At 35.7% G+C, this 21,303-nt stretch overlaps 1 protein-coding gene and 1 pseudogene across 3 annotated transcripts in view; one reads left to right on the forward strand and one right to left on the reverse strand.

Annotated features, from left to right (window-relative positions):
* The window catches only part of PPP1R42 (protein phosphatase 1 regulatory subunit 42), a 37,504-nt gene extending 16,446 nt beyond the window's left edge, over positions 1 to 21,058 (reverse strand). The window contains exons 1-5 of one of the 3 annotated variants that reach the window (XR_005648334.1): positions 20,872 to 21,043; positions 16,628 to 16,845; positions 14,397 to 14,563; positions 13,433 to 13,571; positions 11,678 to 11,794 (exon numbers count right to left, since the gene is read on the reverse strand). Coding sequence is in view for 2 of the 3 variants with exons in the window: in XM_039841801.1 (XP_039697735.1) it covers positions 11,678 to 11,794; positions 13,433 to 13,571; positions 14,397 to 14,563; positions 16,628 to 16,756 (552 nt within the window). In the remaining variant the exon portion in view is untranslated. Of the gene's footprint in view, positions 1 to 11,677; positions 11,795 to 13,432; positions 13,572 to 14,396; positions 14,564 to 16,627; positions 16,846 to 20,871 lie in introns of all 3 variants that reach the window. The other 2 variants (XM_039841801.1, XM_039841802.1) reach the window with 2 other exon arrangements.
* LOC120585659 (uncharacterized) lies at positions 7,223 to 7,341 on the forward strand (annotated as a pseudogene).
* Positions 21,059 to 21,303: the final 245 nt, after the last annotated feature.

Consider the following 21,303-nt stretch of genomic DNA (forward strand, 5'->3'; position numbering starts at 1 on the left):
GTACCCAGTAGGTTAATCTTCCTGAGGCCAACGTCTTCCTACATAAAGTGGTAAAAGCATTTTTAGTTCTGCCTACAAAATATTTATTGAATTGCTAAGTCTAGCTAAGTTCTGTGCTAGACTTTGAAGTATCCAAATAATTTATGTGAAAAATAGGAATTATTTTTAAAAATGCAGGCAATCTCAAGCTTCCCAGCACTGCTGCATACTGTTTGACCTTAGGCAAGCCTGTGTCTTCGTTTATAAAGTAAGGATAATTAGGATTACTCGCCATGGCATATAAATGCCTGGAACAAAGTAGGTTATAATAAATGTGTTAATTCTCTGCCTCTTTGCCTGTCCTCCCACCTCTCAGCTTATTTTATTTCTCTTAATTTTGGTCAACAGAGAGCAAAAAATTGTTTAAGGAAGAATAAGCTTCTGACTCACTGAATGTAGTTGACTTATAAGAAAGCTATCTTAAAAAGTTATAACTTCTTCCCTCAATCCTGGGCCCTGGATTATGCTCTCTCCACAGTATTTGTTTAACAGTGTTTGATTCAGCCATAATTATCTTATTTTATGTGAGATTTTAACTGTATTTCTCTTAGGAAGGAATTGTGCATTGCATTTTTGTACAGTGTTGAACACGATGCCTGTCATCCCAAAGTTAAGTAATAAAAACAAAAGAGAATTTTAAATTTATACAGATAAAAAGAGTCCTATAGAGTTTTGTTAATTGTTTCTCATTTGATAAATGACCCTTGACATCCTCCCTCCAGTGCGTGTTTACTTAAGACTAAACTAATCCTGCGCTGAAATATGATTACCCTTTGGATACGCTCCGGTTGTTCATTGCCTTCCTGTCTTTAATAAAATGCTTTCACTTTCCTGCCCTTCAATAAATGACTAAAGGGAACAGACACTTTTCTGGATAGTCTCTGTTTGATAAATGATCATGTCATGCTATCACTTGGAGGAGTGCTGCAGAGTCCTGAGAAGCCAATTCTATTGCCCGTGTAGGGCTGGTGCAAGCTCCTGTATGGGTGCCTGCAGCCCTGGCAGTGCTCCCTCTGCAATTAATGACAGCCACTGATGAACCTGTATTTGACCAGCATTCTCCAATCTTTATCGGAAACGTCTGGTCCAACTGTCCTAACTAACTCTAAAGACAGCCATTTGTCATCTCTCTGACTGCCTGTCATCATCTGCCTGGGAAAATCTATAATTTTTGGCTTGTTCCTGACTAAACTGTAGAGTGAATAAATTTATCTTTGGGTTACTCTCCTTGTCAGGATCAATATTGAGCAGAGGTTGAATAAATTAGAAACTGGAAAAACATGACAGGCCACAGTGGTTTGTTCATTTGTATCTTATAAATCAAATATTTAGTTTATATAAGAGGCAAGCATGTCAAATTTTTGATTTCCACCATTCATTCTGAAGATGCTTTACCTCATGATAAATGGTCATCAGAAAACCAATGAGGTAAATCACTAATATATCTGACTGTGAGATAAACTTTTCAGATCATTTTATTGATTAAGCAAACTTTGTAGACATAAAAACTGTAGATATAGATTGCAAAAATTTTTGTTCCTTTTTATGCATTTTTGCAACTATGATATTTATTTGACTTAATAGCGTCAGCCAGCTATTTAATGTTGGCCCTATTGAAGTTCATGGCTCATCAAGCTACTTGGAGAGATGCAAAAATTTTATTGTAAATGGTCTTGAAAGTTTGTAATATTTTAATACATTGTTGCATACCTATTTAAAGGAGTTACAGGAAAAAATTCAAAGAAATATTAACCAAAAATAACTGTCATTTAAATGAGAGCCCTGTGAGTTAAAGAAAGGAATTTCTAAACTATGGAGTATTGTTTGGCTTAAAACCTCTCTTTTTCTTCCTCTTCAAGGGTTGACTTTGCTGCCAGTTTTACTGGGGAGAACTAGGTTACCCGTCCACAGAGTTTTCTCAGTTATCTGCCTTTGGTCTCACGCTTCCTATTCTATTCCTCTTTCCCATTTTTTTTTTCAACAAAGAAAGGGTCCTCCCTCTTTTCCCAAATTAATCGGTTCTCTCAATCCCTTCCCCACTGCCATTGGCCTCCTGCTCTTGGAATCTTCTTTCTTTTGCATTTCCATTTCCAGTCTCTCTCTTCTAGTTTTTATCCTGTCTCTTCCCTTCTATCACTGCATTTCTTCAAAGAGTGGTCCAGACTAGTGCTTCTCAAACTTGATGTGCTTAAGAATCACCTAGGGATCTTGTTTAAACGTAGGTTTTGATTTGTTAGGTCTAGGGCAGAAGCTGAGATTCTGCATTTCTTAGGCTGCTGCAGCTGGTCCTAGGGCCACATTTGACATAACAAGAGTCTAGGCCACTGCCTTTGCTTCCTTAGTCACTGGGCACACCTGCAGCCTGGGGCTCCTGAACAGGCCCTGCTAACCTCATTTCTCATCTCCTTATCACATTGCCAATTTTGAACTTTCTCCGTCTCAGTTCTTTGGAGCATCTGACCCAGTGACCACTCCCTTTATGGCTTTGTGATTCCACGTTGTTCTGGCTCCCTGGATCCTGCATGAATCTCTGACCCTACAACTAACAACCCTCTGACCACAGAAATCCCAAATGTGTAAACAAGCTGTTTTCTAAAAGTTGCTTTTGAGAATGAAGAACACATCTTATAAAATTAAAACAGTGCTATACTTGGTGGGATGTTGCATGAGTCAGCCCATAAAAATACCTATTTAATTGAGATAAAGCCCAAAGAATATCTGTGTGGTGACAGTGCTATGAAACCTCCCCATAATGCATCACCATGGTTGGTTCCCGAGCTTCCTCTGGGGAGCAGGAGCAGGTGTCCCTGTGGCAGACCATCAGGCATCAATTCGCTTGCTGCTTTTTCTGTAATCTACATTTATTCCTTTTAAACAGTGTTTGTTTTCCTTCCCTGGACTACAGTGGAATGTAAAATCATGGCTAGAAAAACGTTTTTCTCCTTTAACCCACCACATTCTCCATTTACATGTAGACCCTTCGCAGAAAAAGAATGACCACATTGATGACAATAGCAAAACATCTATTACACTAAGGAAGGAAGAGTCATCTATACATGAGGAAAACCAGATTCTGCAGGACGCCATGTTGAGCATTTCATTACATGCTCTCTATTCTCATACCTAGGCGATTTCATACACAATGGCAGTTTCAGTGACCACTTAACCAGTATGCTGAAGACTCCCACATTCTTCTGCCCCCTGAGCTCCGGCTTTATGTATCCAATTGTCTACTTGGTATTTTCTCTGGAACATTTCAAAGATACTTTAAACTCTATATGACCAAAACTCTATATGACCAAAACTCATGATCTTCTCTCCATCTCTCCCAAACTTGACTCTTGAGTTCCTTATTTTCCATTGTGCAAGGCAGAAGCCAGGGAACCATTCTTGACTTCCCCGTACTCCTTACATCACCACCAAGTCCTGTCCACTTTACTTCCTAGATAGCAATTCAGTCTGTCTACCCACTTCATTTCCACACCAGTCCTATTCAGGTTTCCACCATCTCTCACTTTCTAATTGGCCTGGCCTCTTCCAATCTATTATCCACATTGTAGTCATGCTGAACTTTTCAAAATGCTAATCTATAATTACTTTAGCCTGGCTTAAATACCTTCAGTGGCTTCCCATTGTTCTTAGAATAAAGACAAAACTCTCTATCGTGACCTATGCACCTTCTCCCCACCAGTCTCTATGTGCACGGTGTCGTACTTTCACTCTTCCTGCTTCCTGTCCCTCATCTTTGCCATGCTCTCACCTGCCCCAGAGCCTTTGCACATGCTGTTGTCTTTACTGGTAAGTGCTTCTGTTCTCTCAGGGCTTGGCTGAGCAATACCTGTGTTATAGGCTCTCGAGCCACAAATTTCTACTTTGTAGTACTTGCCATTGGTGCAATTTTACATTTGTTTTGGGGTTATTATGTGCTTAATGTTTCTCTTCTCAATGCTAAGAGCTCTTTGAGGCCAAGGACCATGTCTGTCCTTTTGCTCATTATTGTCTCCCCCAGTGTCTAGCAAGTGCTGCCACATGGTGGTGTTTTGAATGAATGGACAAGACGAAATGAATGAATGCATGCGTGAATGAATGGATCTGAGTTTAGAAGCAGGGCAGGAATTATAAAGGAGAAATTATATGGAACCGTTTTGAAAATTTTGCTGTTTAGAGGGGCCACAGACATGGAAAGAGAGAAGAAAAATAGGATTTGTCTTCCTCTACTTCCTCCTCTAATCCTCTCTTACCCTCACCTCCCCCTCCTCTGCCCCAAGTCTCAGCCTGGGACCAGCTTTGGACTAGTATAGGAGAGATGAGATGAGGGTAGGGTTAGAGGATCTTGGGGGAACGTGTCCTTGGCAGCTGTGGAAGCGTGAAGGAAGGAAATGAAATCCCAAGTAGCAGGAAAGACTGAAGCCATTCGGCCAACCAGCTTCTTCTAGGTCCATATCCTGTGCCTCTGCCTCTAATGTAACCACTGCCCTGGGGGTCTAGGACCCTCAGTAGGCTAGGGCATGGGCCTCATTTGGGAATGTCTGTACTTCCCAGTGACCCAATTCTCTTTTTCCTATTCCTTTCACAGAACTCCAGGATTTCAGTTGCCATGGTAGTACTTTTCCTTGTTACATGTGTTCCTTTTAATTATTCTCAAATTTCTTTCTCACTGCTCAAACTAGAATCTTGATTGGAAGATTCAAAGTTATTTAACCATCCTAAGGCACCATTACTTTTTCATTTTTATCTTATTTCATATATTTCCTGTAGGCGCATTCACGGAACCTCTGGTCGTCCCTATCAAAGCAGCTGCTCTAGTGCTAAAAACCTTGGCTAATTATAGTGGTTATGTTAGGATTCTCTAATGATGTCCTCTTCTTTTCCCCCATGGCACAAAGCTGTCTGTTGCTGAAGACTCTTAGGATGGATGTCAGTGACCTTATGTATGGCGTGTTGAGCCTTCTCTCCTGTGGCACAGGGTTTGATGTCAGCAGCCTTTGGGCAACTTCAATCAATGAGCATAAAGAATGTAAAATTAAAGCCAGAAGATGGAGATCTGACCCCAAGAATACACACAGAGAAGCAAGTTAGTATTCTGATGCCGAATTTCAACATGTCCTTTGGTTAAGCCTTCAGACGATGATTTAAAATAGACCACAAAAGCACATTTCAAGTGAATCCCAGGCAACTCTATATTCAGACTTCCAAGAAGCTGTGTCTAGGCATTTTTAATTGTTGGGTCTTATTGCTGGAAGTAAAAGAACTTGATATTTCAGCTGCACTCCCTGAATGTCTCCTCTCTATGGGAGGGAGAAGCAGCTCTTGGCATAACATATTCCCAGCCTCTGGAAGTGGCTGAATGGTTTGCATGCCTTTCCCATATAGTTGAATAATTTTTACTGTTCCTGTATTTATTCATTCTATAAAAATGTAGTAGGTGCCTACTGTGTATCAGGCACTGGGCTGAGCTCTAGGGAATCCTGAAATCAACAAAAATTCTTTGCTCTAACAGGGGATATGATGATAATACGATAACAGAATTATATTAACCAGTTGTTCCTAACCAAACAATCACTCTTTTTTAAATTAGATATTTAAAAATTGAAGCAAAGCTATCAACACAGTTAAAAAATCAAATAAGACCATAAAATATATAACAAAACTTAAAAAGAGTACCTTAGGGCTTATAGCAAAACCACTTTCAACTTCTTCAGCTATTTCTGTATACACTTCCACACTGCTATATGGCAACTGCTGTTTATTGATTTTTAAATCTTAGATACTTATCTAATGAATTCCTACTATAGAAGATGATGACTTAATTTCCATAAGTACTACTGCAACCCCTATTATACTTCCCTTTCTCCATCGTATCAATAGTTATACTAAAATTGTTAATCGGATTAATATTCATTGACTATATTATTATTAAGCTTACTTAAATATTGTTCAGCGCTAAACCACATAATGCACTATGATTGCATTTTATTTACCCTAGAGTTAAAAATTGGCTGGTTATTTATTTTCTTGGTATTTATCACCAATTCAGTCCGCTGCAGGCAAGGCTATGCTGTCCTAGGTAGATGCTGTCCTAGGACTTCACTTCACATTTCCTTCAAATTCATTCTGGGAAATTTCTTAACTTTTCTCTTGTTTCTAGATGCCATGTCTTCCCTTTTCTTTGATTTCTCTTCTCTCTAGGTAGTACACATTTTCCAAGGGCTTCCTGAGAAAGGGCATGTGGGGCATAAATTTTTTTGAGAGCATTCATGTTTAAAAATGTTTTATATGTAATAATTGAAAAAATTGAGTATATAATTCTAGATTGGGAACATTTTTACCTCAAAATTTTGAAGACATTGCTCTACTTTCTTTCAGATTGAAAGGTCTGATAATTCTGATTCCATTTTGATTTTCGATTCTTTGTATCCTCTTTTTCTCTGTAGAAGTCTTTAGGAGCTCTTTACTCCTGGTGTCCTAAAAATTTTTAAGGATCATCTATCTGGGCATGGGTCAGTTTTCATCCACTGTGCCGGCATTGGGGAGACAGTTTCAATTTGGAAACTCATGTTCTTTGGTTTTGAAATTTTTTCTAATAGTATTTTAAAATTTATTGAGTTATAATTTACATATAACAAAATATATCCATTTAAATGACCAAACCATATACATTGATATCACAAACACCACAATCAAGACAATGTTTTCATTATCACAGAAGATTCACTCATGGCCCTTTCTAGTCAACCTCTTTGCACTCCCATCAAGCAGCCACTGGATTTGCTCTTACTACATGCATTTTTTACTTTTCAGGAGTTTCCCATAAATAGACTCATATAGCATATACTTTGTCTGGCTTTTTTTGCTCAGTATCATGTTTTTTAAGTTTGTCCATGCAGTTGTGCACATCAGTAGTTCATTCCTTTTTATTGCTGAATGATATTCCATTTCATGGAATACAGTGTATCCATCCATTCTCCATTTGAGGGAAACTTGGTTGTTTCTAAAATCACAAATAAAGTTACTGTATAAAGATTTGCATACAGGTATTTGTATGAACATAGGTTTTCATTTCACTTGGGTAAATATCTAGGAATGTGATTGCTAAGTCATATAGTAACTCTATATTTAACTTTATAAGAAACTGTCACACTGTTTTCCAAAGAGGTCATACCATTTTAAATTTCCTCAGTAAGTCTACAGCCATGCCACCTTGAACATACTCAATCTCATCTGATCTCGGAAGCTAAGCAGGGTTGGCCCTGGTTAGTACTTGGATGGGAGACCACCTAGGAAGACCAGGTACTGTAAGTGGTAAAAAAAAAATTTCCTCAGCAATGAGTGAGAGTTCCAGTTACTCCCCAGTCTTGTCAAAAATTGATATTGTCAGTTTCTTTAATTTTAGTCATCCTAGTGGGTATGTAGTGGTGTCACATTTCTGTATTATTTTCATTTCCCTGATGAATAATGATACCGAGCACATTTTCTTGTGTCTTTTGACCATTATCATATGTTCTTCTGTAAAGTTTCTGTTGAAATCTTTAGCCCATTTTTTAATGTGTTGTTCATCTTCTTATATAGAGTTGTTAGTGTTCTTTATGTGTTCTGGATAAAAACTGTCAAGATACATGATAGCTAATATTTTCTCTTAGTCTGTGATTTACCATTTCATTAATGATGTCTTTCAAAGAGTGAAAGTTTTAAATTTTGAACTCTGTCTAATCTATTTTTTCCTAAAAGTTTTATATTTTAGCAGTTAAATTTTGATATGATCCATTTTGAGTAAAATTTTTTATATGGTATGAAAGGTGAAGGCTCACTTTTTCTATTTCGATATCCAGTTAGTCCACCAGCATCTGTTGAAAGATTATTTTCTCCTCATTGAATCATCTTGGCACTTCTATAAAATAACCAATTGAACTTACGTACAGATTTATTGATGAACTCTCTAATCTGTTTCCTTGATCTGTGTGTCCATCCTATGCCAATACCACACTGTCTTAATTATTGTAACATTAAAATCATGAAATCAGGTAAAGTTCTCAAACATTATTCTTTTTAGTGATATCGTTTTGGTATTTAGATCTTTTGCAGAATCATATAAATTTTAGAATTAGCTTGTCAATTTCTTTTAAAAAATCTGCTGGGATTTTGATTGAAATTGTGTTGAATGTGTAGATTAATTTGGAAAGAATTAGCGCTTTCAGAATATAGTCTTCCAATCCATGAAAATGGTATCTCTCTCCATTTATTTAGGTCTTCTTTAATTTCTCCCAACAGTGTTTTGTAGTTTTAATTGTACAGCTCTTGCACATATTTTAAAATTTATCCCTAGGTATTTCATGTGTCTTGATGTGAATTATAAATGGTATTTTTTTAAAATGTTCTTTACAACATTCCTGTATTATCCTTTTAAATGTAATGATACCTTTTCTCATTTCTGATATTATTAATTTATGTCTTCTCTCTTTGTTTTCTTGATCATCCTACCTAGAATTTTTACTTTTGTTTGTAATTTCAAAGAATTGGCTTTTGGCTTCATTGATTTTTCTGTATTAGTTGTCTATATTTCTATTTCATTAATTTCTGCTGTTATCTTTATTATTTCCTTCTGTTTGAATTTAATTTGCATTTATTTTTCTTGCTTCTTAAGGTGGAAGCTTAGATCATTTTCCTTATCTAATATAAGCAGTGAAAGCTATAAATTTCTAAATACTCTGTTACTGCATCACACCAATTTTCAAATGTTTCATTTTCATTTTTACTCAGTCTAATTATTTTCTAATTTCCCTTGTAATATTTTGTTTGACCCACAGGTTACTAAAAAGTATGTTTTTAATTTCCAAATATTTCAAAATTTTTAAAGACATCTTTCCTTCATTCTTTTCTAATTTAATTCCTTTGTGGCAGACAACATACTGAGGCTTGCTTTGTGGCCCAGAATATGGACTATTTTGGTGATCATTCCAAATGTTGTTAGGTGGAATGTTATTTAAGAATCAATTAGATCAATTTGGTTGCCTGTGTTGTACCAGTTTTTTATAACCTTACTGATCTACCATCGACTTATTTTATTAACTACTTAGAGGAGAATGTTGAAATATTTGTTATAATTATGGGTTTGTCTATTTCTCCTTTTACTTCTGTCACTTTGGTTCATGCATTTTGTAGGTGTTATTTGGTGCAGAAATATTGAGGATTGTTATGTTTTCTTGATGAACTGGTACTTTTTATCATTATGAAATTTTCCTGATCTATCTCTGGTAATATTTCCTGTCCTGAAGTCTATTTTATTGTATGTTAATATAGCCACTCAAGTTTTTTATTTTGTTATTTGTGTTTGTATTGTATATATTTTCCCATCATTTTACTTTTAACTTTTATATACCTTTATATGTAGTGTGAAGAACCTTTGTATCTGTTGTTCCCTATGCCTGGCATGTTCTTTCCCTTGGTCTCTGCACAGATTTCTTTCTCATCCTTTAGATCTTAGCATTAATGTCATTTGCTCAGTGGCCTTTCTTGATAACCTGATTTTTTCCATTCTGTCCTTCTACTTAATTCTTTCATAGCACCTTTCACAACCTTTCTGCTTATTTATTTTACTGACCATTCCCTCCCCTGTAATGTAAGCTACTTGAGGGCAGAGACCTTGTCTGCCTTATTTATCATGGTATCTCCAGTGCCTAGAATATGTTTCTCTAAGGGTCTAGAACAGTGCCTGGCACACATAATAGGTATATTTAAATAGATTAATTTGATGGAGAGGTTCAGGAAAAGCTACACAAGGGAGGTGGCACAGAATTAGAATTAAGTCTTAAAAAATAAGGATTTGGTTATTTAGATATTGGGGTGGCACAGAATTAAGTCTTAAATAATAAGGATTTGGTTATTTAAATATTGGCCATTAGAGTGAGTAATCAACAGTAATAAAGATATTTATTTCGTTATACATTTATCCTGGTTATACATTATTAACATGGCCTGTGAATAATCATTGTAGGCAAAATAGCTTGGTCTTAATGTCATTGAGAAAAACTTCCTTTGGGATCATTTGGATGCTAGTATTTTTATCCAGTAGAATAAGACTTTAAAAGTAATAACAATAATGGAAATGAATCTTAGTAATTCTGATAATTAACAACTAACCAGATCTTTGAAGATATACTCATATATTTACTGAATATTTATTTGCCAAGCTTCGTGTTTAGAACCTGGGCTTACAAAAACCTTTAGGGAAAATACTCAGCTTGAATTTAAGATTGATGCCAATTTGGGACACTGGAATTGTCTACCATTCTCTCCCCAGGAAAGGTGAGCTTCTGTGCTTGGCCACTCTGTTCTGATTTCCCATGGGACAAATGTGGGACACTGTGCACAGCCCAGGTCTTCTCTACTTAATTAAAGACTCCAGGCTTTAATCCTATACTATACATATAATATATCTGATAGAAGACTACCCATCTATCACAAAATTATAATATTGAGGCAAATACTGCAAAATCATAGGAAAGTTAAATCTGATGAACACAAATGCCCAATGGAAAAAAGTATATAGAACACTCTAAAATTAAAAATATTTTTAAATGAAGAATTAACACCATGAACTCCTTACATCCTTCATGATGTAAGTTGAAACAATTCACTGAATCATGCTTTCTTATTGGTCTTTTTATTTTAAACATCCACCCTGATCGTTCAATAGCATTTTAGATATTTTGAGAAATTCATTTATAGTGGAATACATATAATACTTATTTTCATATTCATCTACTGTTTACAATAGTTATGGGATGAGCCAGGTAATAGGTCTGAATTTGCAAACAAGACCAGGGGTAACTTTTTTAGGGTCAGTAGATAGCTGTTTGGAAGTAGTTTTGAAAATAAGACCTCTGTTTATGGGAGAAAGAAGCCAATTCTTTGGGTCCCACTTAAATAAATTCTACCACAGTGCCAAACCAGAAACTGTGAAGTCATGGCGATGGCTCAGCTCATGGATGACTGTTTCTAGGAAGCTTTCTTTAGCCCCAGGCTGAGTTAGTGCTACCATCATACTTACAAAAACAGAATTACATTGTTGTCTTGTTACTTGTTGACTAGTTTTTTGAGCACTGGGACTGTATCTTTCTTTCCTCTGTTCTACACCAAGTAGTACAATGCTTGACAAATATGTAGGTGCCTAATACATATTTGAATGAATGAATATGGCATGATATGATAGAACATGACATGAACACAGCCAGCGCAAATTAGAGCAAGTTCAAGATCAAGGTGCTTCCCTAAGAAGGAGCAGCCCAGGAGAGAGTTCAAGTCTAGTCACAGTTACTAGAAACTCATTCGTTGGGAGATCAGAGTTAAGAGGCAAAAAATCTAGTCTCTAAAGGGAAACATTTGATGGAAAAATAAAACAGGAAAAAGCATATACTTCCTTCTCACAGAAACTTTTTTCTGTTGCTGAGGGATGGAGGCACTGGGGTATGGAGGAGAAAACTAGCCAAGGAGGCAGAAATATGCAAATAATACATTAAGAAGTAGAGATTCATAAACTAGTTTTACCAAATCCAGAACAGTTTTTAAAGTAACACATTTTACGGCTATTTCAATTACAATTTCATGTAAATATTTTTCAATTAATTTTTCTTTACACTACCTTCACATGCAGAAGTTGGTTGTCAACTGCGATAAGCTGATTAAGATTTTCCAGTATTTCTAAGTCTCTTATGTCATCAATATTATTATTGCTGATGTTTAATATAGAGAGAGATTTCTGTAAGGAAATAATTAGTATTAGAAAATAGTCTGATTAAAACCTTAGATAGGAACCAGAAATCCTAATCTGTGAAATATTTAAATTTATCGGTTACTCTTTAAGCAAGAAAACAAAAAGCCATGGATATTCTGTTTCTATGTCATATTTTTTTCAGATGGAACTTTTAAAACTATAGTAATTGTGAGATAACTTACTATTTTTCATAAGTTTGATCAGGGTATAAGAGAAATTTATAGCAAAAAGAAGCCAAGAATCAAGAAGTAAAAAAGAAGATGCCCCAATAAACAAATGATAACATAATTTAGAAAATATGCTAATTTCAGCTTAAGCAAATTTCCTTTTGTGTTTAATTTTGCTAAGATTTGTACTTACATAGGAAGAAATTATTTTTATCTTAGTTTTTCTAAATAAGAAACATTAACCATGAAAGAATATCTGGTGTTTGTTTTTATCTTTATCTCTTTATATAATTTTTTCTTGACAATCCATACATTCAGAAACCACTTAGAGTAATAATTAATTAACAAGAATTTCAACATTAAGTATTAATAAGGACAAAATTTATATAATAGAGCAACACTAAATCAAAGCCATCTTAAAATCTAAGGCCCAGGAATCTCTGCCAAGATGGTGCCTACCCATGTAGGCATCCACACACAGCTGACATACATAGAAGACACTTCCCAACACTTTTTAAGACTTAAAGCTTGAAAAATTATGCCTTATATTTAGAATTTCAGAATCTGCTTGAATATAAGCAAAAATTGAGTAAGCAAAAATATTTTCAGTGGCTTTTTGTAGTAAACTAGCCATCCCCACAGTCTGCTTGGATCAGGTGAGGTAGATTCTATGGGGAGAATAAAAGGGGTAGGATAGAAATCAGGTCACTTCTTTCTTTTCCAACTTAAAGCACTGTTCTTTAATTGTTATGCATTTGATTCAAACCTTATAGCCCTCCATAAATAAAACCAATGACATTTCCATTTCCTTCCCTTGCCCAGAATTGAAGGTAGTGTATCCTAACAAACCCTGAGGATTAGCAAAGCCTCCATGGCTCCCTCTGGCTTCTCAAGTCATTGTGACAGCTCCATGTGATGTGTCACTGGTTGTCAGGTAACTCCTGAAGCATCAAATCCAGTGCTTCCAGATCTACCTGCTTCTGGTGAGGCAAAGCTGTATGCATTGCAACTGACAGTCAAATCAGAATCCAGCAGGAAAGTGACTTATCATTGTAATGATTCTGTAGGTTGTTTAAAATCTGCCAAATAATTGTGCACGTCTCTTTCCTTAGGCTTTTTCCTAAAATTTAAAAATTCTAGTCATGATAATCACCAAAGTCCAAATTATGAACGAGTTAACATCTGTGTTAGAACTTCAAAGTTTCCATAACCTTTTAACATCCTCCTTTTGATCTTTCCAGTTGCCCTAAGTCAGGTATTATCCCCACTTTATAGCTACTGAGTCTCTGAGCAATTATGTGGGAAAAACTAGTTTTAGCCCTCAGATAAACTCTCAATTTGCTATATAAACATGCAGAGTATGTACAATGTCCAAATACACTTTCACCACCTTCCTGTTCCATTTTAACTGTCAAGCACTATATGCTATGTCAAAATACTGAAAATGTGGCCTTACTGCCAGAGAATGAAGAGTTCTTGGATCAAACAGAAGCTTTTCTCCAAGGGGAAGCCTCTGACTCTCAACATGAAGCTCTCTTAGTCCTTCTAATCCCTCTAAACCTTCTATGACGGCAATGTAGTTGCCTCCCAAATACCTGTGAAACATAAGATGTAATTTTAAATAGACATTCTGAGAACATTGTGGTCTGTAAACATGATAATTACAAAATTGTTAAGCTGTGTGAAAATTATACATGCAGAGTGTTTTCTTTATATTGAATCAATGAAAGGTTTATCTGTATGATTCTTACACATAGTTTAGTCTAAGAATTAAGTTCAGGTTTTTTTTTTTTTTTTTTTGAGAGAATTGGAATAATCTTTATTAAACTATCAGTGCTCTTCATATGTTAGAGTACAGAAGAATCACCTGGGTTGCAGGTTTGAAAATGAAGATTTGTGGGCTTAACTCCTAGAGGTTCCGATTTGGCTGAGTTGGTCCCCAGCAATCTGCATTTTTAATAAGCACTTCCCACCTCACTCGGTCTGGGGAAATTGGATCTACCAGTCTTCATAGTTTAATTTAAATCATTATAGGCAGTAAATTCCTTTTTACAATAAAATCTACATCAACATTATCAGTTCTATGACCCTGCTCTTTTGAGATGTGTGATTTTGAAAGGCACAGAACTCATTTGGGTTCCATGGAACTTTTTTCACCAGTTAAGCCTACTACATAAGGATGTTTTTGGATATTCCTATAAGCCTTTAAGACAACCTGCCCTGCTGCAAAAGGAAAGTATACCCAGCCTACTAAAATATAGAATGTTGGATATTACATTTGAAGCAATTTCTTTTGTACTTATAATACTAAAAGAATAAAGATTGAGGCCTGTTCCATAAAACTGCAGATAATAGAAATACCTCCATGCAGAAATATTACTGTAATGATGGCAATTACATTACTTAAAAAAAGCACTTACAGTTTTTCCAGTTTCTTTAATGACCTGAGGTTCTCTATACATGAAATATAATTGTTTTGTAGGTACAGGTGGGTCAGATTTGTGGCAAAATTCAAGTTAGTGATTTGACTGATACGGTTATCATACAAATATAAGACGCTAAGATTTTTGCAAAGAGAGAGGTTATCCTGAAAGGAAAACAAAAACAAGTCATATTTAAATTAATTCTCCTGAAAACTTAGTTTATTTTTAAAAAAGTTTTCACTTAATCATTCTGTAAATGTCCTTAAGGTTGATATAAAAGAACAGTATTTCTTTGTTCTTAGCATAGTCCAAACAAGACTAGAATGATTACAAAATTAGTTCTAGGTTTCAGTATTCTGTAACTGTATCAATAAAATTGCATTTATTAAGAAACATTTTCCCAGTGCATGAAATCTTTTCCAAGGAAAAGATTTTTCTTGGAAGCAGGCTCCTCTGGAAGTTGAAGCATTTAATAAATTATTCCTCCAACAGTATAAATCAGGGCTTAATCTCTCTGTAGGATTGGAAGTAAACTGTTGAGATTCATAATACTGAAAATTGGAAGTCATCTAGATATTCAAGAACAATGTATTAATAAACATTGTATTAATAAACATTAATAAATATGTTATCAAATAGAATACCATATAACCATTAAATATCCTTTAGTTTCTTTAGTAATATCTTGTAGATCTCATAATAAAATGAGCACAGTATTTTCAGTGACCCACTGTTGTGAATATATGCCTAGAAAAAAGACTGGAAGGACATTACCTACATGTTAATAGTGATTTTTTCTGCATGCTAGAATTACAAGTCAATCTCTTTCTTTTATCTGTATTTTATACAAATGAACACCAATTCCCTTTAAGATAAAATAATTTAATAATTCTAAAAGGCTGTCATTTCTTGTGTGGTGGTAGAGTCAGCCTAGACTAAGTAGGCAAGAGATAGAGTGAAGTTTTGCTCAAAAGTATCTCAGCTTTCATTAAGTAAGATCTTTTAAAATACAACCACATCTTGGGAACTTCAAGTTTACAAATTATTCTTATGTTAGTGTGAATTACTTTCCATCAGTTTGCTTTCCTCCAACAAAGGCCATCTACACTGAAGGAGCATTGATTTTTGAGGAGCCAAAGAATCTTAAATGGAGGCTCAGGAGAAAGCAGCTGGTACATGATGTGATGAAGTAGAGAGCTTTAGGCCACAAAAGAGAAATATGAGTTTTTGGCAATTGGATTCATGAGAGGAAGGCTCACCAAGAAACTGGAAAGAGATATAGAATGGGAGCTGGGTAGGGTCTCTGCAAAAAACCCCCAACTATCTTTATTGACAGTTTTGACTGGGGCTTTAGTGTTCATTCATTCATTCATTCATTCAACAAACATTTATTAAGCACTAAATATGAGTCAGGTACAGTATTGGATGGAGGGATTTAGGGTGATGTGAACAAAATAGAGATGACCCCTGCCCTCATGTAGCTTATATGTTTCTGAGAATTTTCTCTCATCTATAGTCTTGAGCATTTTACTGTAGAAATTGATACCAATACAGATGGCCTCAGGTAGCTTATATGTTTCTGAGAATTTTTCTCTCATCTATAGTCTTGAGCATTTTACTATAGAAATTGATACCAATACAAATGGCTTAAATGGATTATTGTTGCCTTTAAAGTTTCCAAAATTAACATCAAGAATTGGCTTAACACAGAGAAAATGTCGTTTCAGATTATATCCAAGTAAACAATATTGTCTAATATAACTGACAGATTATAACCCACATTTATCTAACCAGTTAAATTATGTGCAAAAAAAGATTTCACTGTTAAAGTTATGAAATATAGTATTTACATATTTAATTCCTAATATTTTGATATGTTAAAAAATTCATATTCCAAGGTTCTGTCATTATATATAAGTAATTATCTTTGAAATTATTTTCCAACATATACCTTTAAATCTTGTTTGCTACACTAAAGAGTATTTTAGAGGAACATCTATAAACACATTTATTTAACAGTCGCAATGGTATATTTTATAGAGACTTGATATTAATAAGTTTAACATCACAAGCAGGAAATTAAAATCAAATATAATATAAAGCTAGCTAATGAAAATAGAGTTAATAAGTATAATAAAAATATAGTTAAAAAGGTATGCCCTGACACCCAATTTCTAAATTTACATAGTTGATTATATAAAAATAAGAAATAATTTCAGAGTTCTTACAATTGCATCTATATTTCTATCTGAAAAATTTATATGAGTTATTTTCTTTAGGTACTGTGAAGTGGTTTCTTCTTTTCGGGGTTTAAGATTGCTGTTTTTGGCAATGAGATCCAAGGTCAGTCGAACCATGATTTCTCTATAAATCAAACTCTCAGCAATAGCTCTGTCCTGATGCCTTGCCAAGAAGCAGGTTTAGGTATTGTTTCATGCCCAATTTTCTAAAAATTTAAGAAAAGAAAGGAGTATTATGTACACAGCAATTCAGGAAAAATTATTTTGACTTTTTTCTTATATAAAACTATTTGATAAACTAGTTCATAGACATTTTTAGAGGCATTTAAGTATTTTCCAAGTTTTATAGCCCTAAGTCTTTGTATAAAAAGTTTTTAAACACCAAAATTAATTAAATACACAATGCTAATTCACTTTTACTTTAAAATTTTTTCTTTCTCTAGTATTGAATTGATATTGTGGGTATCTTTTTTAAAATTTAATTTAAAAATTAAATTTATTGGGGTAACATTGGTTAATAACATTACATAAATTTCAGGTGTCCAACTTTATAATACAATATCTGTATACTCTATTGTGTGCTCACAGCTGAAGTCTGGTCTCCTTCCAAAATCATATATTTGTCTCCCTTTACCCATTTTGTTCTCTCCCCACTCCTCTAGTAACTGCCATTCTGTTGTCCATATCTATAAGTTTTTGTTTGTTCATTTGTCGCTTTTTGTTTTATATCCCACATGTGAATAAAATCAGTTCCTGTGCTTTTCCTCTGACTTATTTCACTAGGTATAATATCTCAAGATCCATCCATGTTGTCGCAGATGGCAATAGTTCATCTTTTTATGGCTGAGTAGTATTCCACTGTATATATGTACCATATCTTCTTTATCTAATCGTCTGTCAAAAACACAGAATTTCTGTGTCTTGGCTATTGTAAATAATGCTTCAGGTGTTCCAATGCATGGATCCTAAAGGCATATTCGTGTATTGAGCAGGAGATCTTTTGTTATCATTGTCTGACTTAAAAATTTGAGGTAAGAAACAAAGGAGTCTTCTTACTATTATGATGTTGATGTCACTAGCTGTGGGTACCTTTTAAAGTGTTGTTTTTTTCTCTCTTGGAGTTGAGAAGGACCTCAAGGAATATCATCTAGTATTCTCTCTTGAAGAAATAAGGCCCAGAGATTTGTCTCAAACTGCTCAAGCTAATGGCAGTTGAGAATGAGACCAGGTCTCCTGGGTCCTTTTTCCATAGTACCCATGGTGACCATATTTACTAACCCCCTAAATCAGAACAAATGGTGTGAAAACATTGAGGGTATATATAGGACAGTGGTGCAAAATACTTGAAAATGGGGCTGGCCTTGAAATTTTATTAAGGTACTACAAGTATAATCCATAAAGAGGTAACATAATGCAGTATTTCTTAATCTAGACAACCTGAAATCAAATTTTGGCTCCCAGTACTGCTCACTGGTTAGACAATCTTGGGCATGTTACCTCAGTTTCTTATAAAATTAGGATAATAATGGTTACCTACTTTCAAGGGATATTGTGAAGATTACATGAGATAATCATGCATAGAGTGTTCTGCACAGTGCCTGGTACATAGAGCAATAAATGTTTGCTATCTGTCATCATTCGTATTCTACTATTTTGTTCACAGATAGGGTGAACACTGTTCACCTCACTGTTTCACGTGGAATATATTAGGGCCGTTAAGTAAGGGGAACATGCTATTAATAAAATATCGCTATATGTAAGATCCATATGTGGTCCATAAGTTTGAGATAACCCTTTTTTTTTTTGTAGTCATTCAGGAAGGATAGCTATTTAAGTCCTACAATTCCCAGTTTCTCCAATTGTGCTTTATATTCTCTTATTAAAAATGTAAGCAAAAATACAGTTTAAAATTGAGCATTATTATTCCAATGTATCTGGAATTTTACCAACTGAATACCTCAATTTGTGTGGTATTCTGGACATGAAAGGTTATTGTTTACAGATCAAATTTCAAACACAACAATAATATTCTGAACAAAGTTTCTAATTCAGTAAAGCTAACTTTTCTTGATCTTGCCTTAAAAATATTTCACAAAATATATCAAAAGTGCAAAGAATAATAGCACACCCGTGAACCCACAGGCCAGGTTAAAATATAAAACATTACAAATACATTTAGAACCCCTCTATACCTTTCTTCTCTTCATTCTATTAAATTTATAGTTTTTCTTAAATTTAGACATCCCTATTCATGTCTTTACACTTTTACTACAGATGTATGTATACTTAAACATCTATTGCTTTTTACATTTTTATGTAAATGGCATTATTTTGATTCCAGTTTTCTTATTTGCTTAATGTTTTATTTGTAAGATTCATCGGAGTTGATGTGTGCAGCTCTAGAATATTTGTATTGCTGTATAATATTCCATTGTAAGACGTTTATTCTGATGGTAGATCTTTGGGTGTTTTAAATTTTTTTTGCTTTTGCAATGTTGCATTTTATGGTTCTTGTACATATGTATGTCATCTTAGCACATTTGCAAAAGTCTCTTTAGGGTTTAAAATTAGGGATGGCTACTTCTGGGTTGCACATTTTAAAAATATAATTTCTTTGGCCCATATTTTAAATTTTAGAACGTTTTCTGGAAATTTCAAATATCTTTTTTACACTAGTAACTGTGGTGAAATACACATCTTAAAGAGGTGATATACCATCCCCCCCGCTGTGGGTTTCTCTGTTGCAGCTGAGGCAGGAGACTGCTGTATAAGCGGCCATGCAGCAGTGACCCTGTACTATGAAGGATATGATGCCCTGTGGAGGTGACTTTGACCAATGGGAGACTGGAGCCACAAATGATTATTCTCCCTTCTCCTGTCACCTCTACCATGGACTTTTAGGAGACATAGCCAGTTCGAAAGTTCCTTCTGAAAACATGTTGCTGTCTTCTGGGTTACATACTCTTATATTTTCTCAGTCTCATTCTTTTTTCCCCTCTTTCCTGCTCCCTGAGATAACAACTCCAACCACCCCACCCCCATCCCCATGAAGGTGTTATCACATGAGTTTTTTGCTTTAGGCTCTGATTTCTACCCTAGGCTAAAACAGAAATTTTGGATCATCTGAATCCTCGAGAGTTACCATGCTGTAAATGGATTTCGTCTCTAGGTTCCAGTGCACAAATTGGTGTTTCTAGGTAAATGAATTTCATTCTCTCAGATAATTAGAAAAGGAAAGAGGCAAACATAATATATAAATGATGTATTTTTTAAAACCAATGGCAGGCCAGTGGATCTTGGCAGCAAGCCCAAAGGAAAACTTTCTGGGGGCTTGAATCTGGAAAGGGAGAAAGTTGAACCAACCCATAACACAATAATAAAGCCCGGCCAGACCAGGGGTGTTAAAAGAACCTGCATCGTAGCAATCAAATCCACAAAAGAGGATTTAGTTTCATCAGAACACCACCATTTATCTTGTTAAGGTAATATTAATTTAAACTTCATTGGTACTGTAGATCATTTTAGAGAAATTATAAGCTTCAGAAGTTTAAACTGAACCTAGTTTGGATTTAGATACATTTTAGAACATTTTCATAAAAATAATAATGTTAACATTGTGGGGTGTCCCTGATATTCTTTTAAAAGAGGTTCATTATTTTGTAAAGTTTGAGAAACCGCTTTTTGATAATTTTCCCCTACTAGATATATGTTATTTCTAGGCTCCACTTGGCGGGATAGCTCTCTCTCTCCAGATCGCCAGTGGAGAACAGCTTAGAGCTGCTTCACAGGCGCTCTGGGGATCCATGCTGGTGGACCCCTTGGCTTTCACCCCCTGGGGCTCCTACTGGCTAGAGGCGTCTCCAAATTCAGTTGGTGTATTTCCCTTGGCTAGCCCCGGGCTCAGTGGCTTCCAGATGCTCTAAATCGCCGATGCGCTGACTTTCCCCTTTTCACACAGATCTGCGCCTTCAGATCCCGCTCCCTCAGGTGCGCGGCCACCCTTCCACCCGCGTCTCTCTCTAGGGCCATTTCCCAACCTTGCCTTATTTTAGCCATTTGTTTAAAATACAGACGTCCAGACTGTTTTTCTAGAAATTCTAGATGTCTAGAGATAAGGCTCAGGGATCTGCATTTTGACAAGTGCCCCAGGAAGCCTTACTGGCAGGCAAGTTTGAGAAGCCTGGCTCTAGGGTTTCCTCGGTCCCCACACATCTTCCCTGAAGGCACCTCACCTTGTGAGATGAGCCAGATCAGTAACTCAGGTTTGGTAAATTTCGCCTGTTCTTCAGCCGCGCTGCCGCGGTTGCCCAGCGACCAGACGCTCCTGGTCTGGCCCGGCTCACGGGAAATCTCGCGAGCTCTCAGGCAGCGCCCTCCTCTGTGCCGTCCCGGGCGTCTTGCTCTCTATGACGCCGGGGCCAGAGGTTGGTGGTACCCCATACTCGGGGTCTGAGTGAAGGCATTTAGGTTGATGAAGTCTCCCACATCGGCGTTTTAGTGTACCAACCAGTGGCCAGAACTTTTGGCAGGCCACCATTTCCCCCTGCTGGATTTACCTTGCAATCAGTTTTGAACGTTTCAGTGCCCCCCAAACCAACCACCTTTCTCCAATAACAGACCAGGAAACAGATAGTCTAAATAAAGTATAGCCCATACTTCGTCCT

The sequence above is a fragment of the Pteropus medius genome, unplaced genomic scaffold (assembly GCF_902729225.1).
Source record: "Pteropus medius unplaced genomic scaffold, Ma_sr-lr_union100, whole genome shotgun sequence".
In the NCBI taxonomy this organism is placed as follows: Eukaryota; Metazoa; Chordata; class Mammalia; order Chiroptera; family Pteropodidae; genus Pteropus; species Pteropus medius.